At 58.9% G+C, this 27811-nt stretch overlaps 1 protein-coding gene across 1 annotated transcript; it reads left to right on the top strand.

Annotated features, from left to right (window-relative positions):
• Nucleotides 1-27408, top strand: MGAT3 (beta-1,4-mannosyl-glycoprotein 4-beta-N-acetylglucosaminyltransferase; the record flags this gene model as incomplete). The annotated part of the gene is made up of 2 exons (XM_081248755.1): nt 1-109; nt 25806-27408. Exon 2 carries the CDS (start codon nt 25807-25809, stop codon nt 27406-27408), a length of 1602 nt encoding a protein of 533 aa, XP_081104881.1. The 5' UTR covers nt 1-109; nt 25806.
• Between the last annotated feature and the right edge of the window lie 403 nt (nt 27409-27811).

Here is a 27811-nt window from a genome sequence, read left to right as displayed (position 1 = left end):
GGGGCGAGAGGTTGCGGCGGACGCCAGCATCTCCCCGCCGGGGGCCCCGGGGGCCGCGGAGCCGCCGCCGCCGCTGATGCCGCCGCTGCTGAGACCCGGCGGGCGATGGGTGAGTTGACCCTGGCATCCTGGGGGCCCGAGCCGCAGCCCCTCCATCCCTGCACTCCGGCCCTCCGCCTCCATCTCCGCGCCTCCTCCTCCGCGCTCGCTGCGCCCCCAGTCACAGCTCCCACAGACCCTCTCCCTGAGCGTGACCTTTGGGGGCGGGGGCGGGAGAACTACGCCGGGGGGCCGGGGTGGGGGGCCGAGATGACGGGCGGATGCAGAGGCGGCTACTCAGTTCTGGCGCCCCCTCCCCCAACCCCGCTGCTCAGCGAAGGTTTCCGTGGCCCGGGAGGGCAAAGCCTCATCCCCTCGACCCCCCACCCCCGGCCTGGGCTGGGGGCGTCCCCGAGCCTCGGGGCTTGAGCCAGGCTTTGTGCGCTGCGCCCCCGACAAGCCTCCCGCGCGGCGCGGGACTGGGGGTGGGAGGCCTCAGCGCCCGCCTTCCCCCATCCACCTCCCCCCACCACGGGTTGCGGCGGCGGCGGCGGCGGCAGGGGCCCAGGCGCTGTCTGGGTGCTGGGCGGGTGCGGAGGCCGGGACCAGGCAGAGGGGAGTGGGGGAAGAACCCCAACCCTTCCTGGTGAGGGGGCTCCCGCTCTTTCCACTGCACTGCCCAGGGCGGGGGAGGCAACCAGGCTGGGGGAGAGCGCTATAAATATCTGCAAATAATGAGTTCTGGAACCGGGGTGGGGAGGGGAGTGCACCTGGGTTATATTCGGGGGGGTGCCTGAGCTGGGGTGCCAGAGAGGCAGAGATGGGTCTCAGGCAACCCTGGTGACCTGAGGTCGGATGACTGTCTAGGCTCTAGAAGACTTCCTAGAAGGGGCGTGGGCAGGGACACTACCTCAATGAGCTCTCTCCAGGGTCCCCCAGCACTGCCACTCTCCACCCCAGAGCACTCCTCTTCACTCCTGGGCCACCAGGCCAGACCTTCCTTGATGGGGGAGTTGCGGGCACTGTTGTGTCACCTCCCGGGCAGTTACTAAAAATCCAGGCAACGGGCCAAGCCTGAGGATGGAGGGAAGAGCAAGACAAGTGCCTCCCCACCCCCTACCTGGAGGAGCTGGCAATTCTGGGGGTTATCAGTGCTAAAGAGATAGGCACAGGGTCCTAGGGAAGTTTGAAAAAGGGGCTGCCAGCCCAAGGGCGAGAGAGAACTTGCTGGGAAACATAAAAGGAAGCTGGAAGGGTTTGTTGGTGGAGAAAGTGGGAAGGGCATTCTGGGAGGAGGGGTGGCATGAGCAAAGGCTCAGAGATGTGAGTATGTGCTGAGAGATGGAGGTGGGGGGATGGTCAAGCACTGCGTCAGGCCAAAATCAGAAGCCAGATGAAGAGGGGGAGCCAAGGCTGGAGGGAAGGAGGGCCAGGTGGAGGCGAGATGGCGGGTCACACCAGGGAGCTGGCACGAGGACAGCACAGTGAGGGGCTGACTTGACTGGGATGGCGCCATCTGGCTCAGCTGCCCCCCTTCTGAGGGTCTGCCCAGCGCCCTTGATGTGGTCAGGGCTGCTTGACCCACACTGGTGATCCCTTTTACTGTGGAAGCTGGACCACCTCAGGCTGGGCAGCTTTCAGAACCTCAGTTTCCACATCTGTCACGTGGGGAGAATCCTCCACAGAGTCGTGGCGAGGACTGCATGAGATGCTGCAGGCCGCACCTGAGAAGCACTCGGGAAGCGCTGGCTGCTGCATCCGTATTTTTACCTGTAAAACAGGGACATGGATACAAGCTGGCGGGCCACGTCCACTTCATGGGTGGTGGTGAGGATCCCGTGAGGGCTGGATGTGCCTAGGAGGTAGCCGAGGCCTGGGGGAGCTATGCATCCATGTCCTCCTTCTAGGAGGAGCAGTGAGGAGTGACCGGGGACAGGGTGGTCTGCACAGACAGCCTCGTCTTGCCCTCGTGGGCACCCACCACCTTCTGGCTTCCAGCCTTGCCTATCAGGGGGCTCTGCTCTGCTTCCCAAGGCCAAAGCCTCTTTGTTCTCCACGCCGCATGGTGCACCCCACTCCCAGCTAGCTCTAGTCTACCACATGGGGACCAGGCTCCCTTCCAGAAGTTTCTTCAGATATTCTGACCAACAAACATGATGTCCTCCTGTGAGGGGCACTGTGCCGGGCAGCCAGGTGGAGAGGACACAGGCCTTGCCTCCCGGAGATTGGAATCTAGTTGGCCAGCAGATATCCCTGGGCACCCATGGTCTGCCTAGCTCTGTGCTGGCTGCTTGGGGGTAGGGGTAGAGTCTCAATCATTGTGCCATGAGGCAGCCAAGTGCAGAATTTAAAAAGCAAGGATTCCAGATCCAGTGGCCCAGGTTCGAATCCCGATCCTGTCACTTCCTACTGTGTGACAGTGTACTAGTGACTCTGCCTCCCTGCGCCTCAGTTTCCTTGTCTCTAAAATGGGGATGATGCACATTATTGCTATTTGAACAGCCTGGTGCAATTTCCATTGGGCATTCGCTGCCCCCCTTCCTGAATGAGTCTCCCTCTTTGCCCCTGCTTCCTCAGAGACTACACAGCCTGCCCCAGTAGATGTGTTGTCCACTTCCGTGTTGTCTTCCCCTCTGTCTGTCAGTCCCCATGGGCCAGAGCCTGCCTTTCTGTACCCATTGCTTGAGCAGGGGGCACTGGTATGCTGGCAACTGGGTCTCGAATGAGCTGGGGTGTAAATGATTCTCAGCCCGGGGGAACGGCCCTGCTCTTCCTTCCACCCATTCCTCCCCCTTCTCCATCCCTGATGGAGGACACTGACCCTCCAGAGGGCAGCCTCACTTGCAGCAGAATGGTCACAGGGACCTTGCTTGTCCCCATCTTCCAGAAGGGGAAAGAGAGGCTTCAGGAGCGGGTGGGAACTTCTCAAGGGCTGGAAGCGGGCCTGGGGGGTGGGGGGTGGAAGGGTAGTGGCCCACGGTCCTGTGGTCTAGAATGGGCTGACAAGGGGGCCCAAGGTTTTGCCCATAATCCAAGAAGTTAACAGAGTCCCCAAATACTTTTCCTTGCACTGCTGAAATTCCCCTGTTGGCTCACTTATTTTCATCTTTTCCATGAAAATAAAACTGGGACAATAAGAATCATTCACACACCTAATTACTCTGTTGTTTTATGAATTTAGAGCTTATTTGGCTAACACTTTGGTTCCCACTGAAGTGAGACTCCCGGGGGTGGGGTGGGGTGCAGGGTGAAGGCCAGGACAGAAGGTAGGAGTCTGTGTGGACACTGGGGCCTCCTGAGGGCCCAGCCTCTGGCTACCTCTCTAGGCAGGCCAGGAACTTCCCAGAAGGAACAGGCCGGACAGCATCTGGTTGAGGGAGGGTGGCCAGAGGCAGTCTCTGAGATTCTGGCTGAGCGACCCATGATGGAGAGGACTTTCCAGTCATAATAATTTGCTGCTATTTATCGAGCACTTACTATGTGCTGGGCACTGGGCCAAAGCACTTTGTCTGCATTTAGAGATGCCTCTAACTTCCCTTGAGGTAGGTACTATCAATATTATTATCCCATTTGGCAGTTTGAGGGGGCCTGGGGCCCAGGGACGGGAAGTGGCAGGGCTGGGATTGTATCCGGCCTGTAGGACCCCAAAGCTTGATGGGGCTGCCTGTCTAGGCCCCCTCAGTCACCCGGAGGTGACTGCTCCCTGAGAGTTGGATGCCTGAGATAGCTGCCTCACCCGTGTCCTGGCCTCCAGGCCGCCCTCTTCAGGGCCCTGGTGCTACTTCCTTCCTTGCCATAGTCCTGGGGCCCTGCCTCAGGAAGGCCTGCTCAGCCTCACCTGGGAAGCTTGGGGAAAGTATGTATTTCCCAGGCTTCACCCTGCCCTGCTGAGTCAGAATCACACCATGGGAGGGAGGGCTGGAAACCCAGATTTGAATCCCCTGGGGATTCAGAGGCCTGTGGACTCCAAGAACCACTGCTTAGCCCCATGAATTCCAGGATGAGACCCCAGATCCCTATGACTCAGCCCCCTCCTGTGTTCTCGGCCTCCGCTCCACCCCCAGCCTCAACCCAGCTCTGCACACACTATGCCACGCCCCCCGCCCGCTCCTCCCCTCCCCCCGCCCATTGCTTTTATCCCAGCACCTGCTACTGCCGCTTCCTCCAGGGAACAGGTCCTGGGCTGGCTGTGGAAACCCCAGAGCTTGCTTAGTACTTTGGACAAATCCCTCGTCACCACTCTCCTCTTGTTACTGGGGACCAGCACACAGTCTGGGTGAACCGTGGTGGCCAGGGAAGGGGGACCAGGGAGAGCTGCCCATTAAGGCGGGGGACTCGTTCCTGGGCTGGGCATACAGGCACTCACTCTCTGGGGGCTGGCACCATGCCTCACACAGAGGAGGCACTCGAGAAGTATTTCTTTTCTTTTCTTTTCTTTTTAATTTATTTATTTTTGGCTGCATTGGGTCTTCATTGCTGCGTGCGGACTTTCTCTAGTTGCGGCGAGTGGGGGCTACTCTTCATTGCAGTGCACTGGCTTCTCATTGCGGTGGCTTCTCTCGTTGCGGAGCACGGGCTCTAGGCGCGCGGGCTTCCGTAGTTGTGGCTCGCGGGGTCTAGGGCGCGGGCTCAGTAGTTGTGGCGCATGGGCTTCCTTGCTCCGCGGCATGTGGGAACTTCCCGGACCAGGGCTTGAACCCTTGTCCCCTGCATTGGCAGGCAGATTCTTAACCACTGTGCCACCAGGGAAGCCTGAGAAGTATTTCTTTAGTACTTGTTGAATGGTAATTTTGAGAGTGGAAGGTGAGGGCCACTTCCGGAAACAAGGCAGATTGGCTGGTTTAGGTGAAAGATAGAGAAGGTGCCTTCTCGACCCATCGCCCAGGACTGTGAATGTTAATAGTCGTAACTCATATTTATGGCACAAATGGGAACGAGATGCTGGTGCTTTCTTGCGTGATTTCATTTCAGTACCTCAGGGGCGAGGCACCAGATCCTCCAGCCAGACTAGAAATCCAGGTTCCAGCTTTCCTCTCAAGCCTTTTCTGCTGCTGTCCCTCTGTCCAGAATGCCCTTCCCCTCCTCTCCTGACTCATCCTTTAAGACTCCTTCAGGAAGCCACGCGGTACCCCTACCCCAATGGCAAGGCTGATCATCCTCGCCGGGGGTTTCTGTCTGTCCGTCCCCATGGCATGAGAACCTTGTGCAGGACAGGTCTGTTGAGGGTCTGGCAGGGATGCCAGTAGAGTGAACAGAGAGGACTGGGTCAGGGGACTCGGGTGCAGGGCACCAGGGCCAGCAGTGGGGTTGCTTTGCTGTTCCTTGTGTCTAGGTGGCAAAGGGAGGGGATTCTGGGAAAGACCAAGGGACCGCCCGGCGCAGCCCCTGAAGGCAACTGGAAAGTGCAGCCCATTCGGTGACTGTCACCTCAGTCCAGAGAGGGGGCCATACTGGGGAGCTTGGGGCCACTGGGGAGCTGAGCCGGCTCATTTCCCAGAGGGAAGATTGATCCCGGGGTGCTTGGCACTGACCCAGACCTTTGTGGTCTGTAGGAGGAGAGCCCAGGACTGTGGGGCTGCACCCCCCACCCCCTTTCCTGTCCCAAGCTGGGGTGTTTCTCAGTGGGGTCCAGGTTAGGGGGTGGATGAGAAGGAGTCAAGGAGAGCAGTATCCCCAGGGCTCAGGTCTGCCCTCTGGTCCTCCGGTGTGGGAGACAAAGCTCCTTAGGAAAAATGTGTGTTGCCACAAAGCTGGCAGGAAATCCATGTCAACAGCTCATTCCAGCAAAAAGGTGCACAGGAAAAAACTCCGTAAGAATTTAAGCCAAAGTGTTAGCCCAGGGGGTTGTGGGATGGTGGGTGGTATCATCCTGTTTCTTTCGCTGTGATGTCCAGATTCCCTAGACTGTATGAGAAACCTTTATAACCAGAAAGATGACGTAATATTCTAAAGGAGAGAGGTAAGAAAAGGTGTCGTGGGCTTCCCTGGTGGCGCAGCGGTTAAGAATCCGCCTGCCAATGCAGGGGACGTGGGTTCGAGCCCTGGTCCGGGAAGATACCACATGCTGCGGAGCAACTAAGCCTGTACACCACAACTACTGAGCCCACGTGCCCCAACTACTGAAGCCCATGCACCTAGAGCCCATGCTCTACAACGAGAGAAGCCACCACAATGAGAAGCCCGCACACTGCAACAAAGAGTAGCCCACGCTCGCCACAACTAGAGAAAGCCCGCACACAGCAACCCAACGCAGCCAAAAATAAATAAATTAATTAATTAAAAAAAGAAGAAAAGGTGCCGTGAGAACAGCCACCTCCCCATTTTTTGGATTCTGGGGTCACTGCTTGTGGGCGGCCTCCAGGGGGACTGGCTGTGGGGTCTCAGGGTGGGAGTTGGCCCGTCCCAGGCACATCCCCCAGAACAGGTGCACCCGTGGCAAACAGCTTGCGTCTCTCTCATTCCTGGAAATCGGGCCAGTGAGAGTCCAGGCCTGGGGCTACTGGGATGCAGCGCCCCGAGAATTCCATCCCAACCTCTGACTTCCTATGGCGCCAGTCCAGCCTTCGCTCCTCTTCTACCATGTACCCCACGTTCCAGCCTCGGGGCCGTTGCTGTGCTGGACCCTCCACCTGGAAAGCCAACCCACTCCACCCCAGGTGCTGCCACCCACCCAGGAAGCCATTCCTGCCCCTTCCAGCCAGGGGTGACCCCAGAGCTGTTGGCTTTACCCCCGCACCCCTGGGCCCAGTGGGTGTGCATCGCTGTTGACTGCCTTCCTGACGGACTCCTGCCTTGAAGCGCCTTTCCGCAGTCCTGCAACGTGCTCAAGTTCTCCCCTGTGGTAATAGTATTCCTAATCACAGCTCAGCCCTGAGTCTGGGTGGGGACTCAATCTGACTCCCCCATGGCCCCTGACTCTGTCCCTGGTACAAAGCACTCATTCATTCATTCAGCACTTAATCACCGGGTGCCTAGTGTGTGCCAGGGTCTGGGCTGGGTGCCAGGGCACAGATCTGCCGACTGCAGGGTGTGAGCGTGTCTGTTTTTATTCATACTTTTTTGTGTGTGTGTGTGTCACCAGCGCATGCACACAGCAGGAGAACCTCCGTCATATGAATGCGTGTCCCTTAGGTTGTGCCCATGTGTAACCTTGCCAGTCTTGAGCATGCCTAGCTAATTCATTCAGCAAGCGTTTATTGAGTGCCCACAAGGGGGTGCCAGGCCATGACCCTGAAGGTGAGTGTCGCAAGGTCTCTGCTCTTGGGAAGTACCCATCTTGTCGGGCCATCCCAGTGCAGACTGGTGGGGACGGTAGCCAGCAGGGGTGGGGATGAGCAGGATGGCATCCTGGAAGGACGGGGAGAAGGGTGAGGAGGAGCATTCCTGCCCAGCTGTGGGTGTGCTCTGCAATCCCCCGATGGCCCTGAGACCCCAAGCTGACCCTCCTTGCTGGTTTTGCTGCTCTGAAGTGCTCCTGAAGGCTGATGGGGCTGGAACACGGAGTTGTGGGCTGTGAGCCCCGCGGCCAGTGCAGGGGGGAGAGTACAGTGCCCTGAAGAAGTAGCATGTTGGCTGGAGAGCCCGGGCTGCAGAACCTTCCATGAGAGGAGAACCTCGGGACCAGACCCCAGAACACAGCACCTAGAAGTAGAACCCCTCAATTCAGAACAGAGAAACTGGATTATGGAACTTGGAGGGGGAAATGGAGCAACAAACCTAGAATGCAGCCTTCTGGAACGCGGAACACTGATATCAGAGCTGGAAGGTCAAGTCCTTGCCCCCAGGGGTCAGTGGGAAACTGAGGTCCAGAGAGGAAGGGGTGGTCCTGCACCTTGGTGAGCAGCAGTGGGCACACACGTGGTCTCTGCTGAGCCAGGCCCTTCCCATGGCCTGCTGGTACCTGACCTTGGACAAGACATGTCCCCTCTCTAAGCCCCGGTCCCCATCTATGAAGTGGGCTCGCGAAGATGAGCTGAGATGAAGCGCATCACCTGGGAAGGGGGCACTGCTCTGGGCGCCCAGGGTCTCCCGGGAGGTTAGCAGAATTGCTGAGACTGGGACCCCAGCCACCTGACCCCTGGAATGACCTTCTCACCTGTGGTGATGCTTCTGTCACTGCTGTTTCGTTCCTTCTCTCCTGCCCCACCGTCAGTGGGAAGTTTGAGCACTTGCAGGCCTGTTCCAGAAAGCTCTCTGGATCCAGCAGGTGGGAAGGACTAAGTAATTAAAGGAGCAAGAACAGATTGGTGGCTTCCATGAAATTAAGGAGCAGGGCCCAGTGCCTGCAGCCCTACGTGATGTCCCCTGCCATTTGGTGAGGGCTTACTGAGCGTCCCTGGTGGGGACTGACCCAAGGAAGCTATGGCCCCTCGCAGGCAGGGGTGGACAGAGAGTAATCGGGAAGGGAAAAGAGAAAAGGCTCATTGTGCAGCCTTGAGAAGGCTCACTGGCTGCCCAGAGCCGCAGAGCCAACCAGCTGTGCACCTGCTCCCTCAGAGCCACTCCCAGCAGGAGGTTAATTGTGGTGCTCAGGTTCCCAGGTTGCAGGAGCCACAGGCTCTGGGCCAGGTGCAGCCCCGCATCCCTCCGAGGACCCTGCAGGTGGTGTTACCAGCCTCCCTTTAATGGCTCAGCAGACAGGCCTGGAGAGGGTAGGATTTTTGCTTGGGGCCACAGAGCTATGGGTGGCAGAGCCAGGGTTCAAGCCCATTTCTTCATTCAGCAGCGGTGCTGGAGGCCAGGCCTGGCTCTGGGCACTGAGCACACAACGGTGAGCCATGGTGGGGAGGATCCTAACCCGCTCGAAGCCATTGCTTCATTTTCTACCTTCTTCCTTCCTGTGCTGCCTCCCAGCCATCAGCCGTCATGTTGCTGAGCAGTCTGAGGATGGAACCGTTCCCTTCACCACCACCAGCCCATTGGAAGGGACCCTTAGAATTCACGTAGATGAGCCGCTTCACTGGGGCGTGCTGAGCCCGAGGTCACATGGCAGGCACTTTTCCAAGCCCCAGACCAGGCCTGAGAGCCCGGCGGTATTGACTGAAAAGTGCAGGTGTGTGGATTTGGGAGGAAGGTCTTTCATTCATTCAGCAAACCTCTGTGTCAGGCGCTGTGCTGGAGCTGGGGACCAGGGGAGTGGGGGGCAGGCCAGGGTTGAAACAGCTCGGCTCTTTCCATAGCCTGGGGTCAGGGAGACCCGGAGGAAGTCTAGTTCAGCTGAACCCTCCCCAGACCGGCATGGGGAGAGGGAGTGTAAGATTACACAGAAACATTGAGCCTCCTGGAAGATCTGGACTTTATCCTGAGGACACTCCTTCCAAGCTAAGAGGGGCAGCGTCAGATGGGGCTTTTGCTTGGCTTACAGGCACCTGGCCGGGAGCCCCCTTGGGAAGGCCACTCCTGTTGTGCAGGTGAGCATTGGTGGTGGCACAACCGGTGTGGAACAGTGGCACAGGGAAAAGGGTGGGACTTGAGAGGTATCAGGGCGTGGAATAGACAGGCCTAGTCGTGCAGGGTCAGTGAGGGAGGATTTACGGTGGTTCCTGGGTTTCTGGCGTGGGCGGCTGGGTGGATGGTTACATCCCTGACAGGTTCCAGAAGGAGGAAAGTTGGTACTGCCCGAAGCTGTACAAGCATCCTAGGTGCCAGGCTCAGGTCACAGGTTATCAGCTCAGGTTGTTGGAACAACTGTTTGAGCAAGTTCTTTGTGCCCTTTTTTTTTTTTTTTTTAATATTGATTGATTGATTTTTGGCTGCGTTGGGTCTTTGTTGCTGTGCACGGGCTTTCTCTGTTTGTGGCGAGCGGGGGCTACTCTTCATTGCAGTGCGCAGGCTTCTCATTTCGGTGACTTCTCTTGTTGGGGAGCACGGGCTCTAGGCGCGCCAGCTTCATAGTTGTGGCACGCGGGCTCAGTGGTTGCGGCGCACAGGCTTAGTTGCTCCGCGGCATGTGGGATCTTCCCGGACCAGGGCTTGAACTCATGTCCCCTGCATTGGCAGGCGGATTCTTAACCACTGTGCCACCAGGGAAGTCCCTTGCTCCCTGTCTTGCAGTGGAGGGTCCCGGGCACGATGGGAACCGACTCTAAAGCCCAGGCCCCCCCCCACCCTGCAGCCTGGCCCAGATCCCACTGGCTCTGCTCCTCTCTCCCCTTACCCCACCGGCACTCGGGCCTCCCGCGTGCACAGGTGTACCCACCACCCGCCGCCCTGTACACGTGGGGAGGTGCCCGTGGCAGTCCTTCCACTCCTCCTGCCTAGGAGCACGGGGGCCAACCTCTGCCTCCACCCTGGGCATGGGCACCGCTCCGCCCCCCACGTGGGCACTCCCCTGCCCCTGCCCCCCAGGGTGCAGCACATGGGAAAAAGTCTCTCCAGCTATCGCTTGATTCTGTCACCCACCCTGCGTCCTGCCTGTGCTAGAGAAAGCTCCACGAGGGCAGAGGAGGGGTGGGGTGTGCCCTCCCCTCCCTTCCCCCACACTCAGGCCTGCTGGGCTGGAGACGGAGCTGAGGCTCCGAACTGAAGTGGCCCTTTGTACATTGTCCCTGGAGGATGGGCGAGCCTGGCGGGAGGGGGCTGGCACTGCGGGGCTGCCTGGGCAGGACGGTGCCGATCTCGGCAGGGCTGGGGGGGCTTTCTCTGGAGCGGCGGAGGGAGCCCTGCTGGGTGTGGGTGGGCTCTGGCGGGCTGCTGCCTCAGGCACCCCCAAACCAGATGCTACTTGCCACCAGGGGTCTAGCATCGCTTCTCACATGAGTTCCATCCGCATTCAGTGGCTGTTTATGGAGCTCCTGCTCCGGGCCAGGCTTTGTCCTAGTGGGTGGGGAGCAGCAGTGACCGATGACTGGGGCCCATGGTGACCCTGCTCTCATGTTGTTGACATTCCAAGCGAGCAGGGTGTGGGTGGGGGAGACAGACCACTAACACATAAACAAGGAGACAGATAGCTTCCGCGGTGAGGAGTGTTGTGGAGCAGATGCCCCGGGAGGGGCCGGCCCCTTTAGCTGGCTGGTCAGGAAGGCCCCTCTGAGCAGGCGGCTGGCATGTGGAGATCTGAGGGAAGGGCATTCCGGGCGGAGGGAACAGCCAGTGCGAGGACCCTGAGACAGGTGAGCCTGGGGTGTGGAAGGGATGGGAAGGCAGGGACTGAGGCTGGAGTCAAGTGGACAGGGGAGGCGAGGTCAGCAAAGATGCAGGGACCTGATGGCCAGGGCCTGTGGGTGCAGAAAGGAGTTTGGATTTTATTCTGAGTGTGATGAGGGGCTTGAGCAGAGGAATGTGGCCTGATGGGGATTTGCAGTGACAGAATTTGTGGGGCTCCGTGCCAAATGAAAATGCAGGGCCCCTTGTTCAAAAATTAAGAATTTCAAGACAGAAAATAAATAAAGGCAAGGGGGGACCAGTGAGGAGGAGGAGCAGAGGCATTTTGGAGGGAGGTGCCAACAGGCCTAGCAACACCCCAGCCGGGCCATCCAGGCACGTGGTGAGGCTGTGTGGAGAGCCGGCATGAACGTCAGCCTGGGAGGTCAGAGGACTGGTCGCTGTCAAGGTGCTTTGGGTGTTACCCCGTTTAATTCTCCTGAGGTGAGGGGCTGGGATGATCCCACATTGTAGATGGGGACTCCAAGGTCCAGGGATATTGAGTGACCTGCCCAGGATCACACAGGGGGTCGAGAAGGCGCAGGGGCCGGATTTGAGTACAGTTCCCCTGGAGCTGGGATCCCAGGGAGCTGCTGCCCCATTGCTCTGTCACTGAGTGCTCTCTCTCCTGAGAGATGGGGCTCGGGACATCTCACATCGTGCCGGGCCCAGAAATGAGTTCTTGTAAGAGGCAGAAAAACTGCTCAGCCCCGGCCTGACTGGCCTTGTTTTTCCTCACTGTGAGTCTGGGAGGTGTGGGTGTTCTGATTTCCATTCCACAGATGTGGAGACTGAGGCAGGGCAGGGCTGGTCTCGGCCCCTGGACTTGTCTGCTCTGACCGCCCTCTCTTCCTGACGGGCCAGGGCGGGTCATTTGGGTCTGGAAGCCCGAGTGGCTGGGAGGTGGGCCAGGAGCTGCAAGCCCGAGGTGCAGGGGTCTCTGGGGGTGGTTTCCTCCCCACTGGCCTCAGTGGGCTCTGTAAGGATGTGAGCAATAGGCCTGCGTGGGGCGGGGCTCCGTCCACTTCGCTGAAGGACTGGCAGCGTGTTCCTGTCATGAACTGGAAGCCGCCGGGTTCTTCTCAGCCCTTGCATCAGAAGCTCTATTAATGAGTAATAGTCCGCCCGAGTCATTACTGCCGTCTCCTGCTGCCTAGGCTGTACCTCGGCTGGACCCTGGCCTCCTCTCCCTTCCTCCTTTCTCTCCCTTCCGGCACCGCACGCCGCCCCGCCTCTCCCAGCCCTCTTCCTGCAGAGATGACCCAGACCCTGGGCCCTTGGGACGTCCCCTTACTTGGGGGTGTCCTCTCAACTCTCCTCACTCGGGCCTCCAGCCACCCTACTGGGTGGGGCTGACCCTATGTGACAGAGGGAGACACTGAGGCACAGGGGGGCTGCAGGGCAGGCAGACAGACCAACAGGAAGTTTCTCTCCAGAGCAGGCTGGGGTGGAGGCGCCCCTGCAGCGCCGCGCCCACCCCCCGCCCCCCCGGGAGGCGAGGGCTAAGCTGCATTGGGAGGAGGGGGGAGGAGGGGGGAGGAGGGGGGAGGAGGGGGGAGGAGGAGTCCCAGGGGTGTGGGGCAGCGTGTTTAAGGCCTCTGATGCATCCCACCCTCCAGCGGCACGGATGCTGGCAGCTCTGCCGGCCAGCCCCCTCCTGCGCCAGGGCCTGATGTATGTCTTCACCCTCTCGGGAGGACCCCGGAGAGGGCCATTCCTAACACACAGAACGAATGCCTTGCCAGTGGTGGACTTGGACGTGGAGCCAGGCAGTACGGTAGCTGTGCGGGGGTCTGCTCTGAGCCCTCTGATTTCTCATCCCTGGCCAGCCTCTTTTCCCACCCCCGGAGAGCTGGGACCCCGTGCAGGTGAACGGCCCAGGTTCTCTAATGGGCAGAGTCGGATTCAGACCCAGGTCCCCCAGCTCCTCTCCCCACCCCCAGCCCCCGCTTTGTGTGAGCCACTGGGCCCCACCAGTGGGGCGAGTTTGCTTCCGAGCTCTTCTGTGTGGACCTCCGTGTCCCATCCGCGTCCCACTGGACGTGCCCAGCAGCCCCTTGGGAGTCAGGGCACAGGTCACAGTGACCTTCTGCCCAGAGAGCAAGCAGGGAGAGACTCCAAGAGGAGTTGGGCTCGCGGTCTGCTGAGTGGAAGGCACCGACAGGCCCCTCACCTGTGACACGGAAACGTCGGGTGCCCTCACCTCCCCGGCTCCTGCCTCTGGGGAGTGGCTCCCGCAGGGGGAGGCTGCCTTGCCCTGCCACTCGGTTAGCTGTTTGTACCTCGTTGATGAGGAGACTGAGGCCCGGAGAGGTGAGGCCACCCAGCTGGGAAGAGGTGGAGCCAGGAAACCAGCCCTGATGAAGGGCAGAGCTGGTGTCAGGCCAGGCCAGAGTTGGCTCACCGCGTAGCCACCTAACTGCTGCCTGCGCTCAGCTTGGGGGTTGGGGGACAGCCTCCAGGGAGAAACAGTTGCCATCAAGCCATATAGGCCGGGAGCGGGGTCGGGAAGCACGTTGCAGCCACCGGGATGGGACACTGCCTTACCTGTGGCGAGCCACACCAGGACCCGAGGCAGGTACTGGGTCAGGTGAGGGGAGGGTGGGCCTGGGGGTTCCAGGGAGGTGCCAGGCAGAGATCAAGGCAGGGTGGGGTGTTGGGGGCCGGGAGGGCCCAGGGACTGGGTCAGCCACTCTGCTGCCACTTAGAGGGTGAGTCAGGCTGGTCACTCAGACTCTGAACCCCTTTCCTCACCTGTGACAGTGATGGGGGCTAATGGAAGGACCCGATTAGAGCTAAAGCACTTTGTGCACCTGCCAGAGAGTGGCTCTGGGATAGGCCTCAGGTGGGCCCTCTTCTTCCCCCCATACGGTGACAGGCTGGTAGGGATGGCCACGGGCGCGGGGGTTTGTGTGTCCCTAGGCCATACGGCCAGGCCTAGCTGGCAAACTGCAAGCAAACAGAAACCCCTGAGTGGTGGGTGCAGTCGGTGAGGGACCCTCCCTCACTGTTTCTGAGCTCCAGGCCAGCAGGGCTATAGGGAAAAAATAATGGGGAAGGTGGGGATAGAAGTTGAAGAGAGGGAGGGTGTGGGCAAGAGGGCAGGCGACGACCCCTGGCAGGGATCTGCAGGAGTCAGGTCCCCTAAGGAGCTTCAGGCCGCCAGGGCTCCTGAAGTCCAGGCCTGGCTTTTTCTCGACTTTTTAGAGCACCAGACCCCCTTCAGGCTACTGGAGACCCCGACACGGGATCCTGTCCAGAGTAATCTGTTCCCTTTGGAGTTGGTGGGGGATGGGAAAGGGCCCTGGGGGCTCCTTCAGCCTTTCAGGGAACCCTGGGTTTTGTGAAATGCGGTCTTAAGTCAATGCAGCCCAGCATTGAGAGTGCCACGGGGGAAGGGGGCACTCACACTGTTCCAGGGGGAGTCCGGGGTGGGGGGGAAGCTGCAGGCAGAGGGGTTTGGGGAGGGTGCAGCTCTCCTGGGCACGGGGCTCTAGTGGCTGGTCTGGGCGCATGCCAGAGCCAGGGAGGACTGTGACCCACAAACGCAGGCCCACGGGCTCCTGCTGGGGGCCGGGGCAGACGTGCAGGGGCCTTTGGCCCGGGCTAGGCTCAAGGCAGCAGCCTAGACTTTGTGCGGGAAACCCTGAATGAGAAGCCGCAGCGGTGGCGTGTGGGTGTGAGTCCTGCTGCTGCCAGCTGAGTCTCAGGCAGGTCCCTCAGCCCCTGTGCCCCTCTCCTCCTGCGCAGTTGCCTTGAGGATAATGGAGTAAGGCCAGCGCACGCAGCGCCTGGCACCTGCGGGCACTCGCACTCAGTAAGTGCCAGCTGCCCTGAAGAAGGCGGTGGTGATGGAGGCGCCATCTCCTGGGAGGAATGTTCCGGGCTTGCAGCTCTTCAGCCCTGCCCAGCCCTGCCCAGCTAGAGGGTGTAGCTGTGTTGACTTCAATAAAGAGGTAAACTGAGGCCAGATCAAAGAGGTGAGGACTTGCAGTTTGGGACAAGCAAACTGGAGCCAGCTACGAGCGAGTCTGTGGAGGGTTTGGGGCAGGTAGTATTTACGGGCAGGGACTGCAGAGGGGAGAGTTCAGTGAGGGTTTGTTAAAATTAGAAACAAAAGGAGACCAGCCTTAAAAACTTCTTGAGCAGACAGAATCAGTCTAGTCACACAAACAAAGCTCAATCCGGTCCACTTTGTGAGACCAACTGGACCTGGGTCATCTTCCATTCTGCCGCTGGCAAAACTTTCCAAGGGTTTTAGGAGGCAACCTCTGATCAACCCTCCAATCCAAGAAAATTCCATCGCTATCAGTTTTCTGGAAATCTGGCATTTACGGGAAATCAAGTCTCCTGGTCTTTAAGTTTTGTCTCCCTGAGGGCACATGCGTGAGACTCTCCATTTTACATCCTCTGGTTCTATTTTAGATTGAAAATCTTTCACAGCAGCCTTAGGATTGCTGACCCAAGAGGGTGCTGACCAAGATGGGGTGCCCAGGCTTCTGCCTAAGGAGCCCCTGAAGTGTGGGGAGTGTCCTTGCTACTCCTCGAGGCCCTACACCCCCTCACAAGACTTGGGGCCCCTGCTTTGCTGCCGCTGCACTGGGGTTCCCGACACACAGGCTTCTGTGCCCTTGGCCCAATGCCTGGGCCGCTGTCCCCACTCTGCGCGGTGGCTCCTTCTTGACCTTGGGTCTCGGCTGAAGTGTCCGCTCCTCGGGAGGCCCTCCCTGACGCCTGGCATCCTCTGTTGGCCGGTTCTCTCATCTGTCCTCTGTCCCTCCACTGGACTGAGCTCTGTGAGGACCTCATCCCCCCATCTGGCTCCTGCTGCACTCCCAGCTCCATGCCCGGGGCCAGTCTGCTCTCTCCATCCACCCCAGGACACAGCAGAAGCACCAGCGGCCCGACCTCGGTCCTCATATGCCCGCAAGGCCCTCTCACAGCCCCAGGGTGGCTTCCCTCCACCCTGGCCCAGCGCCCCCAGATCCCCGTGCCTGAAATTCCGCCCTAGTGCTACTCGCTCTGGCTTGTCCCGGACACTCACTGAACGTCTGTCTGTCTGGGCCCCGGGCTGGGCATGGGGAGCACAGGCCCCACCTGACTTGGAGAATTCACAGTGTGGGAGCGGAGGTTGCCGAGACAGGGGACCAGCCCAGTTGCTGCTGAGGTTTGCTGTGACAGGGCAGAAGCAGGGGTTGGAGGAGACGGCCCGGTGGTGCCCGGTCACATGGAGGGGGGGTTAGGGTTAGGGTTAAGGCCGGGGCGCCTTGGAGGGGTACCGGATTTGGGAACACCTGTTCTCAGCGCCCACAGAGCCCTTTCTGTGGGGTGTTTGTATGTCTCTGTGTCTAGCCCCTCTCCTTGTCCCCAAAGCCACCCAGGAGTCCCTGCTTCCACCTCAGAGGCCTTGGTCTCCCTCCTCCTGTGACAAACGTTCACTGTGTGCCCCTCACCAGCTGTTGTTTCACACACACTTCCTGTTCCAGGCACTTTAGATATGCGGACCGCTCACCACAGCCCTGTGACATGGACGCCATTATAGCCCCATTACACTGATGCGGAAGCCGAGGCCCAGGGAAATGGCAAAGCCCTGCCATCTGGCTGCAGGGTCTGGACACTGCCTCAGGTGGCCTCTGTGCAGATCCAGGCCTAGGCCCCTCCCCCAGGCTTGGGGCAGTGTGTGTCCCGGCCTCGCACTGACCACCGGCACCTGCCTGTCCTCCACGGCTCTGCTTCTGCTCTTCTTCCTTCCCAGACTTTCCCCAGGTCCCGCCTCCAGCCCCCACTCACCGTCCCAGGATGTCTGGCCCCAGTCCCCCCGCACCGGGGCTGCATCCCTCCCGCTCCCTCCCTCAGTCACCTAGTATTTAGCAGGTACCTCATCAGCAGCTCACCACTGCCCCCTCACTTCAGCACCACGGCTGTCCTGCTGTGTGTCCTCCCCGTCTCAGCTCCTCCACAGTCTGTCTAATGCTGGGTGGTCCAATGGAGTAGCCACTAGCACACGTGACTATTAAAACTAAAAATTAAATTAAATTATTAATTAGTTCCTCAGTCTCCCCTGTCAATTTCAAGTGCTCAGTAGCCACACGTGGCTAGTGGATGGTGCATGGACAGCCCAGGCCTAGACGTTTCCACCACTGCAGACTGCTGTTGGACAGCTCTGGAAGCAAACAGATTGATCACCCTGAGGCACAGGCTGTTGGGGTTGCTCCACTCAGAGCCTTCAGTGGCCTGGGGCTCAGGCCAGTGTCACCTCCCCCTGCCCCCTTTAAAAGTGGAGGCTGTGTGGGTCTCAGACCCTGGAGAGCACTGGGGTTGCACAGATGAGCAGAGGAATGCTCTACAAGTTGGTTTACCCTCTGAGCCTCAGTTTCCTCATCTGTAAAATGGGGACAATGATTCCTACCTCTGAAGATGGTTGTGAGGGTCAAGTGTAAATAAAACCCCCAGCTGACAGCTGGCACAGATTTAAGCCTATGTTGGGTGGTGACCATCGAGTTAACATGAATAAGGCAAGGCGGAGGCAGCTTTCAATGCAGGGGTCACGACAGCTGTGAACTTCGGTTCTGGACGGTGGGAGCCACTGCAGGCTTCTGAACACAGACACCCCACTGGCTGGTGCCTGAGGATGACTCATCCATTTAGCCTCCAGTGCTGTCCAATAGGACATTCTGGGATGGTGGAAATGTTCTATATCTGCACCGCCCATGGGCTTTTGGGGACCAGAAGCTGATGTCCTGGGTGGGCCAGTGACCAGTGGGAAGAGGGGAGGAAGCCCCAGGGAGTCGAGGGCGGGTCCCAGCCTTGGAGACTAACTTTCCCAGGCACATGCTAGCCACTCTGTGGGAAAGTCCTCAGGCAGCTGAAGGGGCTGGGGTCAGGCGGAGTGGGGAGGGGTTTGGAGGAAGGAGAGAGAGGGCCAGGGTGCACAGGGGCTTGCTGTGGAGTAGCAGGGAGGGGGTGGGCTTCAGCATGGGCATGGGACTGAGCCTTCAGCCAGGCTCCCACCCTGGAGCCGAGCCAGCAGAGAGAGTGGGGCCCAGACCCTTGTGCCCAGGGAAGTGGCCTGGGTGCCCCGTCTAGCTAGTCCAAGAACTGGCTCCCAGTATGGCTCTGCCTCGCCTCTCTCGGCCTTGGCGTCCTCATCTGTGGATGGGAAGAGCAGCAGCTGCCCCCACCCCCAGCCCATGGTAAGCAGGTTTTGCCAGGACATTCTGGTCACCTGGGCAGAGGGAGTCCTTGGCCAGGGCTGGCCCCTTGAGCCGATTCCCTCTCTCCGGGGAGTGCCAGGGGAGCAGAATTCCTGGGGACTGAGGGTCACGATACACCAGACCCTCCCTTGGCCAAGACATTCATGCTTAGCCTGGGACAGGACTCCCAAATCTGCAGCCCCACTGGGCTCCAGGTCTACCTGTTGGCAGATGCAGGATGCTTGGGGAGTCTCAGTTTCCACCTGCTTCATTCCCACAAGCCCTGGCTGTCTGAGCAAGTAGCTTAGCCTTTTATTTATTTATTTATTTATTTATTTATTTATTTATTTATTTATGGCTGTGTTGGGTCTTCGTTGCTGTGTGCGGGCTTTTCTCTAGTGGCGGCGAGCATGGGCTTCTCATTCCGGTGGCTTCTCTTGTTGCGGAGCACGGGCTCTAGGTGCACGGGCTTCAGTAGTCGTGGCTCGTGGGCTCTAGAGCGCAGGCTCAGTAGCTGTGGCACACAGGCTTAGTTGCTCCACGGCATGTGGGATCTCCCCAGACCAGGACTCAAACCCATGTCCCTGCATTGGCAGGTGGATTCTCAAAAACTGCGCCACCAGGGAAGCCCCAGCTTAGCCTCTTGAAACCTCCATTTCCTCATCTACAAAATGGAGACACACATTTACCTTCCTTCAGGGTTGGCCCCATGGATGTGCCCCTGATATCTCTCTAGCCCTTGCATCGACAGTGCCTGGTCACGGCAGGTTCTTGGTAAATGTCCGCCAGCAGCCTGGCTGATGTGCTGGCTGTAGAGTGATCCCAGGGTGTAGGCTTGTTTTTCGTGGAGCCTGCCTGGTGGATGTGAACCAAGGGAATGAATAAAACAAGGAGAGACGAAGGAATAAACACAGCGTCAGCTGTTTCTCCCATCTTGCCAGAACTCTGGAATCTATCGTATTCTGTAGCCACCTCCTCTGCCTGTCTTCCCCGTGTGGGATTATGGAACCTCACGTTGGAAAGACCTTTATTTAGTTTCAGAGTCAGGTGGTGGTTGCTGTCTTCTGATCCCTGAGACGCTGATTGCTTCTGCTTAACCCCAAGGAAGAACCCAGAAGTAGCAGCGGAAATTCCAGGGAGGCTGATTTAGGCCAATAGAAAGAAGGATTTCTAGCAGCGTAAATGGCCTGGAATGGGCGGTACTAAGAATTGGACAAGCAGAGGCCAGATGGGCACTTGGCAGGGACACTGGCCTAGGGTGAAGGTTTGGGCAATATTCTTTTTCCAGGGTCCTTCAAACCTTGGGAGAAGAGTCTGGACCCTCCATGGGGCTCCAGATTCCCCAGTTCTGGCCTTGGTTCTGAAAGCCAGGTGAGTCACTGAGAATGCCCTGCAGGGTGGTGGGTGCCAGTCAATAGTAAGCAGCCCCCCAGTTGGCCCAGTCCTTTAACAGAGCTGGCCAGGAGCAAGGCCTGGCACACGGAACTGGCAGAGCGCTTTGGTAACATGGGGCAGAACTGGGATGGGGTGGAAGTCAGCCTTCAGCTCAAAGTCAAGACGCCCTTTGAAGCAGATGGGTGGTGGTGAGGGTCCATCTGAAGGTACTTTTGGGTTGGGGGTTGTAGATGGGCCAATTCCTGCCAGGAATGGAGACTGAGGGTGGGCTGTGCGACCTCCAAGATTCCCCCATGGATATTCCAAGAGCACCCTGAGCACCTACTAGGTGTCGGACCTGTTCACTGCTGGCCCCTTCTCCCAGTTGCAGGAGTTGAGTGCCCTGTGGATCTCCCAGAGCTGAGGACACAGGGATCACAGCTGTCACCAGGGTGTTGTAAGGCAGGTGGGGAAGGGGGCCAGAGGGTGGCAGACAGGGGAAGTGGCCATTAGGACAGAAGCTGCTGAACCACAGAGGAGGCTGGCAGGGGCCAGGGTGAGGCTGGCCAAAGGCATCCCAGGGCCAATCTAGGACCCTGGTCAGCGCCTGTGAGCTCAGGACCACGGAGAGCTCCACAGGAGACTCCTGTCACCCGGTGACAGCTGTCAGGGTGCGTCTGCCCCCGGGAGGCTGCTGCCCACCTGGCTAGCCCCAAAGTCACAGCCTGTGGCCTCCAGGGAGCACCTGTCTTCTCTCTGGCCAGGAGCCCGCACTGGACTCAGCCTGAGCCCAGACCCCAAGGTTGTGACTGGCTCGTGGGGCGAGGCTCACCTGCTCTGTCTCTCACCTCATAAGCTGATCAAGCAGAGCCCAAGGAAAGAGGTCACAAGGAGAAGGGAGAAGTGGGAAGAGGGAGGGAAGGAAGAAAATCTGCCCAGCTAGAACCTGGGCATGGGCATGGCTGCAAGTCAGTACAGAAAGAGGAGGCCCAGGGTGGGCTGGTCCTGCCACTATCCTGGGTCTGGGTCAGCCTCCTGCATCCATGATTATCTGGCTACCAGGAAGCACCTGGCCCATCCCCCATCACCTTCACGCCGGAAACCCAGGCCCCTGGGGCTGGGAGCAACTCACGGAGCGTGTGTATGTGTGTGGGGGGGCCTCAGAGAGCCTCACAGTTCTTCCCTACTTTCCTTGGAGCCCCAGGACGCGGGTCACTCGTTTCCCAGCCCACCCCCCTGTCAGGCTCAGGTTCTGTCCGGGCTCCACTTGGACTCCCACTCTGCTCCTTGCTGCTCTTAAACAAGGCAGCACCCACCAGGGCCCAGGCCCTGCCAGGGGCTCAGCTCCGAGCCTTTGCACCAGCTGCGCCCCCCACCTGAAGTCCCTCTCTACTTACTCTTCTTCCAGGCAGGAGAATAACAGTAATGATAAGAAGAGCTGAAGCTTGGGGCTTCCCTGGTGGTGCAGTGGTTGGGAGTCCGCCTGCCGATGCAGGGGACACGGGTTCGTGCCCCGGTCCGGGAGGATCCCACATGCCGTGGAGAGGCTGGGCCCGTGAGCCATGGCCACTGAGTCTGCGCGTCTGGAGCCTGTGCCCCGCAACGGGAGAGGCCACAACAGTGAGAAGCCCGCGTACCATAAAAAAAAAAAAAAAAAAAAAAAGAAGAGCTGAAGCTTATTGGGCTCCTGCTATGTGCTAGGCACTCTACATGGATTATTATTCAACCCTCATTTTCCAGATGAGCCAAAGGAGGAAAGTTATTCACCTGCTCCAGGCCACACAGATAGGAAATGGCAGAGCCGGGATTGGAGCTGGGCAGTCTGATTCTAGAGTCTGTGCGCACGCAAGTGACTGAGCACGTGGAGGCGGCTCTGGAGGCCCCTGCCTCAGGGGGCTCGTGTCCAGCTAGGGAGACAGACATCCGTGGAGATGGGTTGAGCATGGCGAGCGCTGGGAAAGGGGCAGGGGTGGGGCTGTGGATCGGTCTCTCTGATTTGGTGTCTCATTTGAAGTGGGCAGGGCAGCGCTTAGAGAGAGGACCCTAAAGAGAGAGCTGCCTCCAGCCCCAGCTGTGCCATTGACCGTCTCCATGGTGGCTGTTGAGGGGTGGCCTCCGCCCCAGTCAAAAGCTGGTCCATCCTGCGGGTCCTGGATCCACCGAATGTGACTCCTTGCTCACACGTCACATCCAGGTCGTCGGCAATCCAGCAGAAGCTAACCGCTTCCTGCAGCCCCGCCTCTTGCCCAGACAGTGCAGTGTCCTCGCCACTCTCCCTGCTCTGCCCTTGGAGGCAACAGTCCGCTGTCAGCCAAGCAGCCCAAGTGAGCCTGTTCAGACTGGAGGCTCTGCTCAGTGTCCTCCCGTGAAAGCCGCACTGCCGGCCACGGCCCCGGGCCCCGTGTGATCTGGCCTGTCCACCTCCCTCCGCTCTGCCCTCCGTGTGGTTCCTCGCTCGTGGGCGGCAGACACTCTCCTTCTGGGCGCTGGCTGTTCTGTTGCCCAGAACCCACTGCCCCTGCACCCTCGTCTTCTGGCCTCACTCTCTTCAGTGAGGCCCTCCCTGGCCACCTGATTACCACCGAACCTGCCCCCTCCTATCCTTTACCCTGTTTCATTTTTCTCCAGAGCACAATTCTTTGTAACGTACCACATGATTTGTAGCAGTCCCTTGCCCTGCTCATGCCTGTGCCCGCTCCACGGGGTGGAGGTTCTTGTCATCCGCGTCCCCTGTGCTCCTAGGGCCAGCACAGTGCCTGGCACCCAGTGGGTTCTCAGTAAGTAGTCGCTGAGTGAATGGAGGAGACGGGTTGGGTGACACCCCGCAGGGGGTCGTGTGGGTCAAATGCAATGGTGGCTGTTCCATCCATTGGGTTGTCTTCACTGGTCACTGGTGGACTGTCCCTGGGACCTTTATCACCCCACTTGGGTTGATCTTGGCAGATGGAAGGGACCCCGAGCAGGGTCCACATAACTTCACTTGGTAACAGTCTGTAAGGGGACGGTGGTTCAGGGGGTCCGTGGCATCTCCCGGTTCTCATTTCATCCCAGCACTGCCCACCCACAGCTTTACCACTGGATGAACTCCCATTATTGACCCCACAGAATCGAGTCTGACCCTTACTAATTGTGTGTCACTGAACAAGTTATACCATCTCTCTGGCCTTGGTCTCCTCATCTGTATAATGGAGAGGACAAGGGTACTTGCTGCGTGTTGGGGGGATTCAGTGAGGACATGCATGTAACGTGCTCAGGACAGTAGCTGGCTTGTAAGGGTCAGCGATCATCAGCTTTATCGTTACACCTGATGGTTCTGGATGAAGCTTTATAACAGAGGTAGAAATGCTGGAGCTGGGGCCAAATTTGGTTCCATGGCTTTAGCCCACAGCCAGGCCAGCTGCTCCAGGGAGGGCTATGGTCTCAGCTGTCAGGAGGGAGAGGCTGGCTCAGGAACAGAACTTATGTTCAGGTCCTGTTCACTCACCTTCTTAAGGTTCTTTGAGGAAAGTCTCATCATCTTTCTGAGTCTCAATTTCCCCACCTGTAAAAATGGGGCAATCACAGTCCTCACTCTCCCAGGGTTGGTGAGACTTACATGACACCCCAGGGGCCAATGCGTATTTATTTATTTGGTTTCTTATTAATATGCCATTCAGTCTAAAAAATTTATCTGAAGCACTTATCAAAATACTTGAAGATAAGATAAAAAGGGATCGGGCCAAGAAGAATAAGTTTCAAAAACACAGGCAGCTGTGTGTGAAGGTGTCCTGGAAAACTTGGCCTGTGAGGCACTGACTTGCTCTGGGCCAACCCCCGTGTGTCTGTGAGCCTCCTAGCAGCCCAAGCGATGAGGGAGACACACTCGATTCCATGATTCTTGGCAACAAGCCAGGCTGGGGCCTTATCAAACGGCCTCACCCCGAAGACCCAGTGATTAAAAGGGGGATCCCAGGCACTGGTGAGTCTGTCCTCTGAAGCGCACAGCTGGCCGGGTGTAACTAGATCCTGAAAGCCAACCTGACCAGGGAGCCAAGGGGCAGTTGGGTCATTGTGACCTCAGCAGGGCCGTAGGGGCCCCTTTGCTCTAAGCAGGGCATTCACTTGCCTCCCTGAGTTTCACTTACCTTCCTAGGGCCTTTGTTCACTGCTGCCAGGGAATTTAGTCTGAGTGGCAGCCCCGGCCTTGCCCTTCACAGCTCACGGCCAGTTCAGTCCAGCAAGGTATGGGACTGGGGTGCCCCACAGAGACACGCCCCAAGTGGGGAAAAATAATCCACCAGAAGAATCAGGGCTGCCTTGCCAGGTCCTAAAAGCCCTCGGGTGGGTCACTCTGGAGGCTTCTGCAGTGTCGCCTTGTGCCTAGTCCCTACCCCAGCAAGACCTCCTATCCGCCTGCCTCTGTTGGGCCTCAGCCCTTTGCCCCTCCACTCGCCCTGCTGGCCTGGCCTGCCTGGTCTCGCTTTGCCAGAGCAGGGCTGGAACCCATGGTGGGGAGAGGAACCTGGAAGACCCACTTCAAAACGTTGCCAAGGGGCAGCCCTCCCTCCTGCCTCCCAGTGGAGACCTGTCCCCCCTCTGCCCCGGGGCAGCTGACATTTAGCAGAGGTCAGGCCCTCACCCCCGACTGTCCTGCCTCCTATAGTCAGCTGTGCCGGCCCTTCGATAGCAGGCTCCAGGGGGTCAGCATTTAAACTGGAGGAGGGGGGACATCTGGGTCTTGAGAGCACAAGTACCGCCCTGGCCAGCGGGATCGGCAACTCGACTGCTTCTCACTAGCGTACTCAGGACTCCTCACCAAGGTGAGGCCAGGGAAGGCGGGCCTCCTCCACAGAATGAAAGGGTTAGTGGAGATGGTCCTTAAAGTTTTGTTCTGGGTCCAACATTTCATGATTTTGCGCCTTATGACCATGTAGCTTAGAGAAAATTTATGTTGGAGTCTTCCAGCCTCGAGCTTTGAAAGAAGCGAAAGTTTATGGGAGCACCTGCTGCACAGCAGGAACTCTGTGCCCATTTCACAGATGTAGAAACTGAGGTTCAGAATGGTGAGGAGCCTTGCTTAAGTTAGGATATGGGGAGGGTATGGCAGGAAGGCACCCAAATGACCCAGAGGAAGAACCAGAGACATTAAGGAACATTTTAAGGGAAAGGACAGCGTCCCCTACACAGGGATCTACGGAAGGGGACATGAAAACACCAGGTGCCAAAGACCAGGTTTCTGTCCCAGCCCCTCCTGTGGCTCTGTAGGTCATCCCAACCAAGTATGATAATAATTATAAAAAACTGAGAACAGAAAAATTGCATGTAAGACCAGTGATACACCTCAAACACATGAACTGTTTATGGCTGGATATCAATCTACTGCCTGGCATGGGGTAATGAAGGGGAACTTTTACTTAATTTTGTTCTTTAAATATGTTAGAATTAAAAGTGTTTCCTTGAGGCCTGGGAATTTTTTCAGTGAGAAAGGTTTGTAAATACAGCCACAAAAAAGATAGATAAAGAGACAGAGAGATGGACAGATAGAACGAGAAAGCACCCCGGGTGGTGCAGGGAAGGAACCCCAGCTCCGCAGCCTGCGACCCACTCTCCCCCTCCCTTGGGGCCTGGAAGCCCCCTGGGGCAGGTTCTGCATTGCAGGGTTGCGCTTTTCCCAGGATGAATTTTGTTCCTGGAGCAAAGCCTAGCAATGCAGCTGGTACAGTCAGGGTGGGGCGGGCCAGGTGCTGGAGCAGGTTGCCAGGGGTATGTGTGGTGACCTGGTGGTCTTGGAGCGGACAGGTTGTGGGAGTGGAGGGGTCCTGAGCCTGGTGGGGTTTTCTTGATGCTGGGGCTTCCAGGAGTCCTCCTTGGTGCAGTGAGTTGGACTCACAGGCTTGACTTCTAGAGGAGTCGCCTGGAGGTGACTTCCTCCAGGGTCACTAGGCGCTGGTCAGGACATGCACAAACACGGTAGCAACAAAACCTTCCCCATTCCCTCCCTTAGCAGAAGAGCCTCAGGCTCCCCTTGCCCGGGTCTGCAGACCCCTGACCCATCTGCTGTCTCCCTGTTTCCTGCAGGATGAAGATGAGACGCTACAAGCTCTTTCTCATGTTCTGTATGGCCGGCCTGTGCCTCATCTCCTTCCTGCACTTCTTTAAGACCCTGTCCTATGTCACCTTCCCCCGAGAACTGGCCTCCCTCAGCCCTAACCTGGTGTCCAGCTTCTTCTGGAACAATGCCCCGGTCACGCCCCAGGCCAGCCCCGAGCCGGGCAGCCCCGACCTGCTGCGTACCCCACTCTATTCCCACTCGCCCCTGCTCCAGCCGCTGTCGCCAAGCAAGGCCACGGAGGAAATCCACCGGATGGACTTTGTGCTGCCTGAGGACACCACCGAGTACTTCCTCCGCACCAAAGCCGGGGGCGTCTGCTTCAAGCCAGGTACCAAGACGCTGGAGAAGCCGCCACCAGGGCGGCCAGAGGAGAAGGCAGAGGCGGGCGAAGGCGCGTCGGCGCGGGGCCCGGGCCGGCAGCTGCTGAGCACCCGGGAGCGGCCGGGGGGCCGCGGCGCGCGGCGCAAGTGGGTGGAGTGCGTGTGCCTCCCGGGCTGGCACGGGCCGAGCTGCGGCGTGCCCACTGTGGTGCAGTTCTCCAACCTGCCCACCAAGGAGCGCCTGGTGCCCCGGGAGGTCCCGAGGAGGGTCATCAATGCCATCAACATCAACCATGAGTTCGACCTGCTGGACGTGCGCTTCCACGAGCTGGGCGACGTGGTGGACGCCTTCGTGGTGTGCGAGTCCAACTTCACGGCCTACGGGGAGCCGCGGCCGCTCAAGTTCCGCGAGATGCTGACCAACGGCACCTTCGAGTACATCCGGCACAAGGTGCTCTACGTCTTCCTGGACCACTTCCCGCTGGGCGGGCGGCAGGACGGCTGGATCGCCGACGACTACCTGCGCACCTTCCTGACGCAGGACGGCGTGTCGCGGCTGCGCAACCTGCGGCCCGACGACGTCTTCATCATCGACGACGCCGACGAGATCCCCGCTCGCGACGGCGTGCTCTTCCTCAAGCTCTACGACGGCTGGACGGAGCCCTTCGCCTTCCACATGCGCAAGTCACTGTATGGCTTCTTCTGGAAGCAGCCGGGCACTCTAGAGGTGGTGTCGGGCTGCACGGTGGACATGCTGCAGACGGTGTACGGGCTGGACGGCATCCGCCTGCGCCGCCGCCAGTACTACACCATGCCCAACTTCCGCCAGTACGAGAACCGCACGGGCCACATCCTGGTGCAGTGGTCGCTGGGCAGCCCCCTGCACTTCGCCGGCTGGCACTGTTCCTGGTGCTTCACGCCCGAGGGCATCTACTTCAAGCTGGTGTCCGCCCAGAACGGCGACTTCCCCCGCTGGGGTGACTACGAGGACAAGCGAGACCTCAATTACATCCGGAGCTTGATCCGCACGGGGGGCTGGTTCGACGGCACGCAGCAGGAGTACCCGCCAGCCGACCCCAGCGAACACATGTATGCCCCTAAGTACCTGCTCAAGAACTACGACCAGTTCCGCTACCTGCTGGACAACCCCTACCAGGAGCCCAAGAGCACAGCAGACGGTGGGCGGCGGAGCAGGCGTCCAGAGGGAAGGCCACCTGCCAGGAGCAAATTGGACGTGGTTGAAGGCTAAGGCTGTATGATCTTATAGGGCTGGTGGCTGGGGTAGGGGGGTGGGCAGCTGCCCCCCTGTTACCTTCCTGTCTCCTTCCGCCATCTGGGTGGCTCTTAAGAGAACCAGGAGTGGATAGGTGGGGGAGTCTTTCCTACTCAAGCCCTTGTGAATCCAGGGTCAGGCCTGTGAGCTCAGAAAACATCCTTCCTTGTCAGGAGAGGAGAGCGGGCCCTTTCACCCCTCCAAGAGTGCTGCAGCCAGGAGGCGCCAACGGAGAGTGCACGGTTGTTACTGGGGAGCAGGGCAGGGTGGGGAAGGGAGCCTGCAGGAACTCCCTAGGGCAGCCAAGTGGGAGCTACGGTCCCCTCCTGGGAGAAGCCCACCATTCGGCCTCCTGGGGCTTTGGAACTGCAGTGGGAAA

This window comes from Mesoplodon bidens (genome assembly GCF_964165515.1).
Source record: "Mesoplodon bidens genome assembly, chromosome: 11".
NCBI classification, from domain to species: domain Eukaryota; kingdom Metazoa; phylum Chordata; class Mammalia; order Artiodactyla; family Ziphiidae; genus Mesoplodon; species Mesoplodon bidens.
The sequence above is the reverse complement of the archived record's forward strand: the minus strand, read 5'-3'. Positions and strand labels throughout refer to the sequence as shown.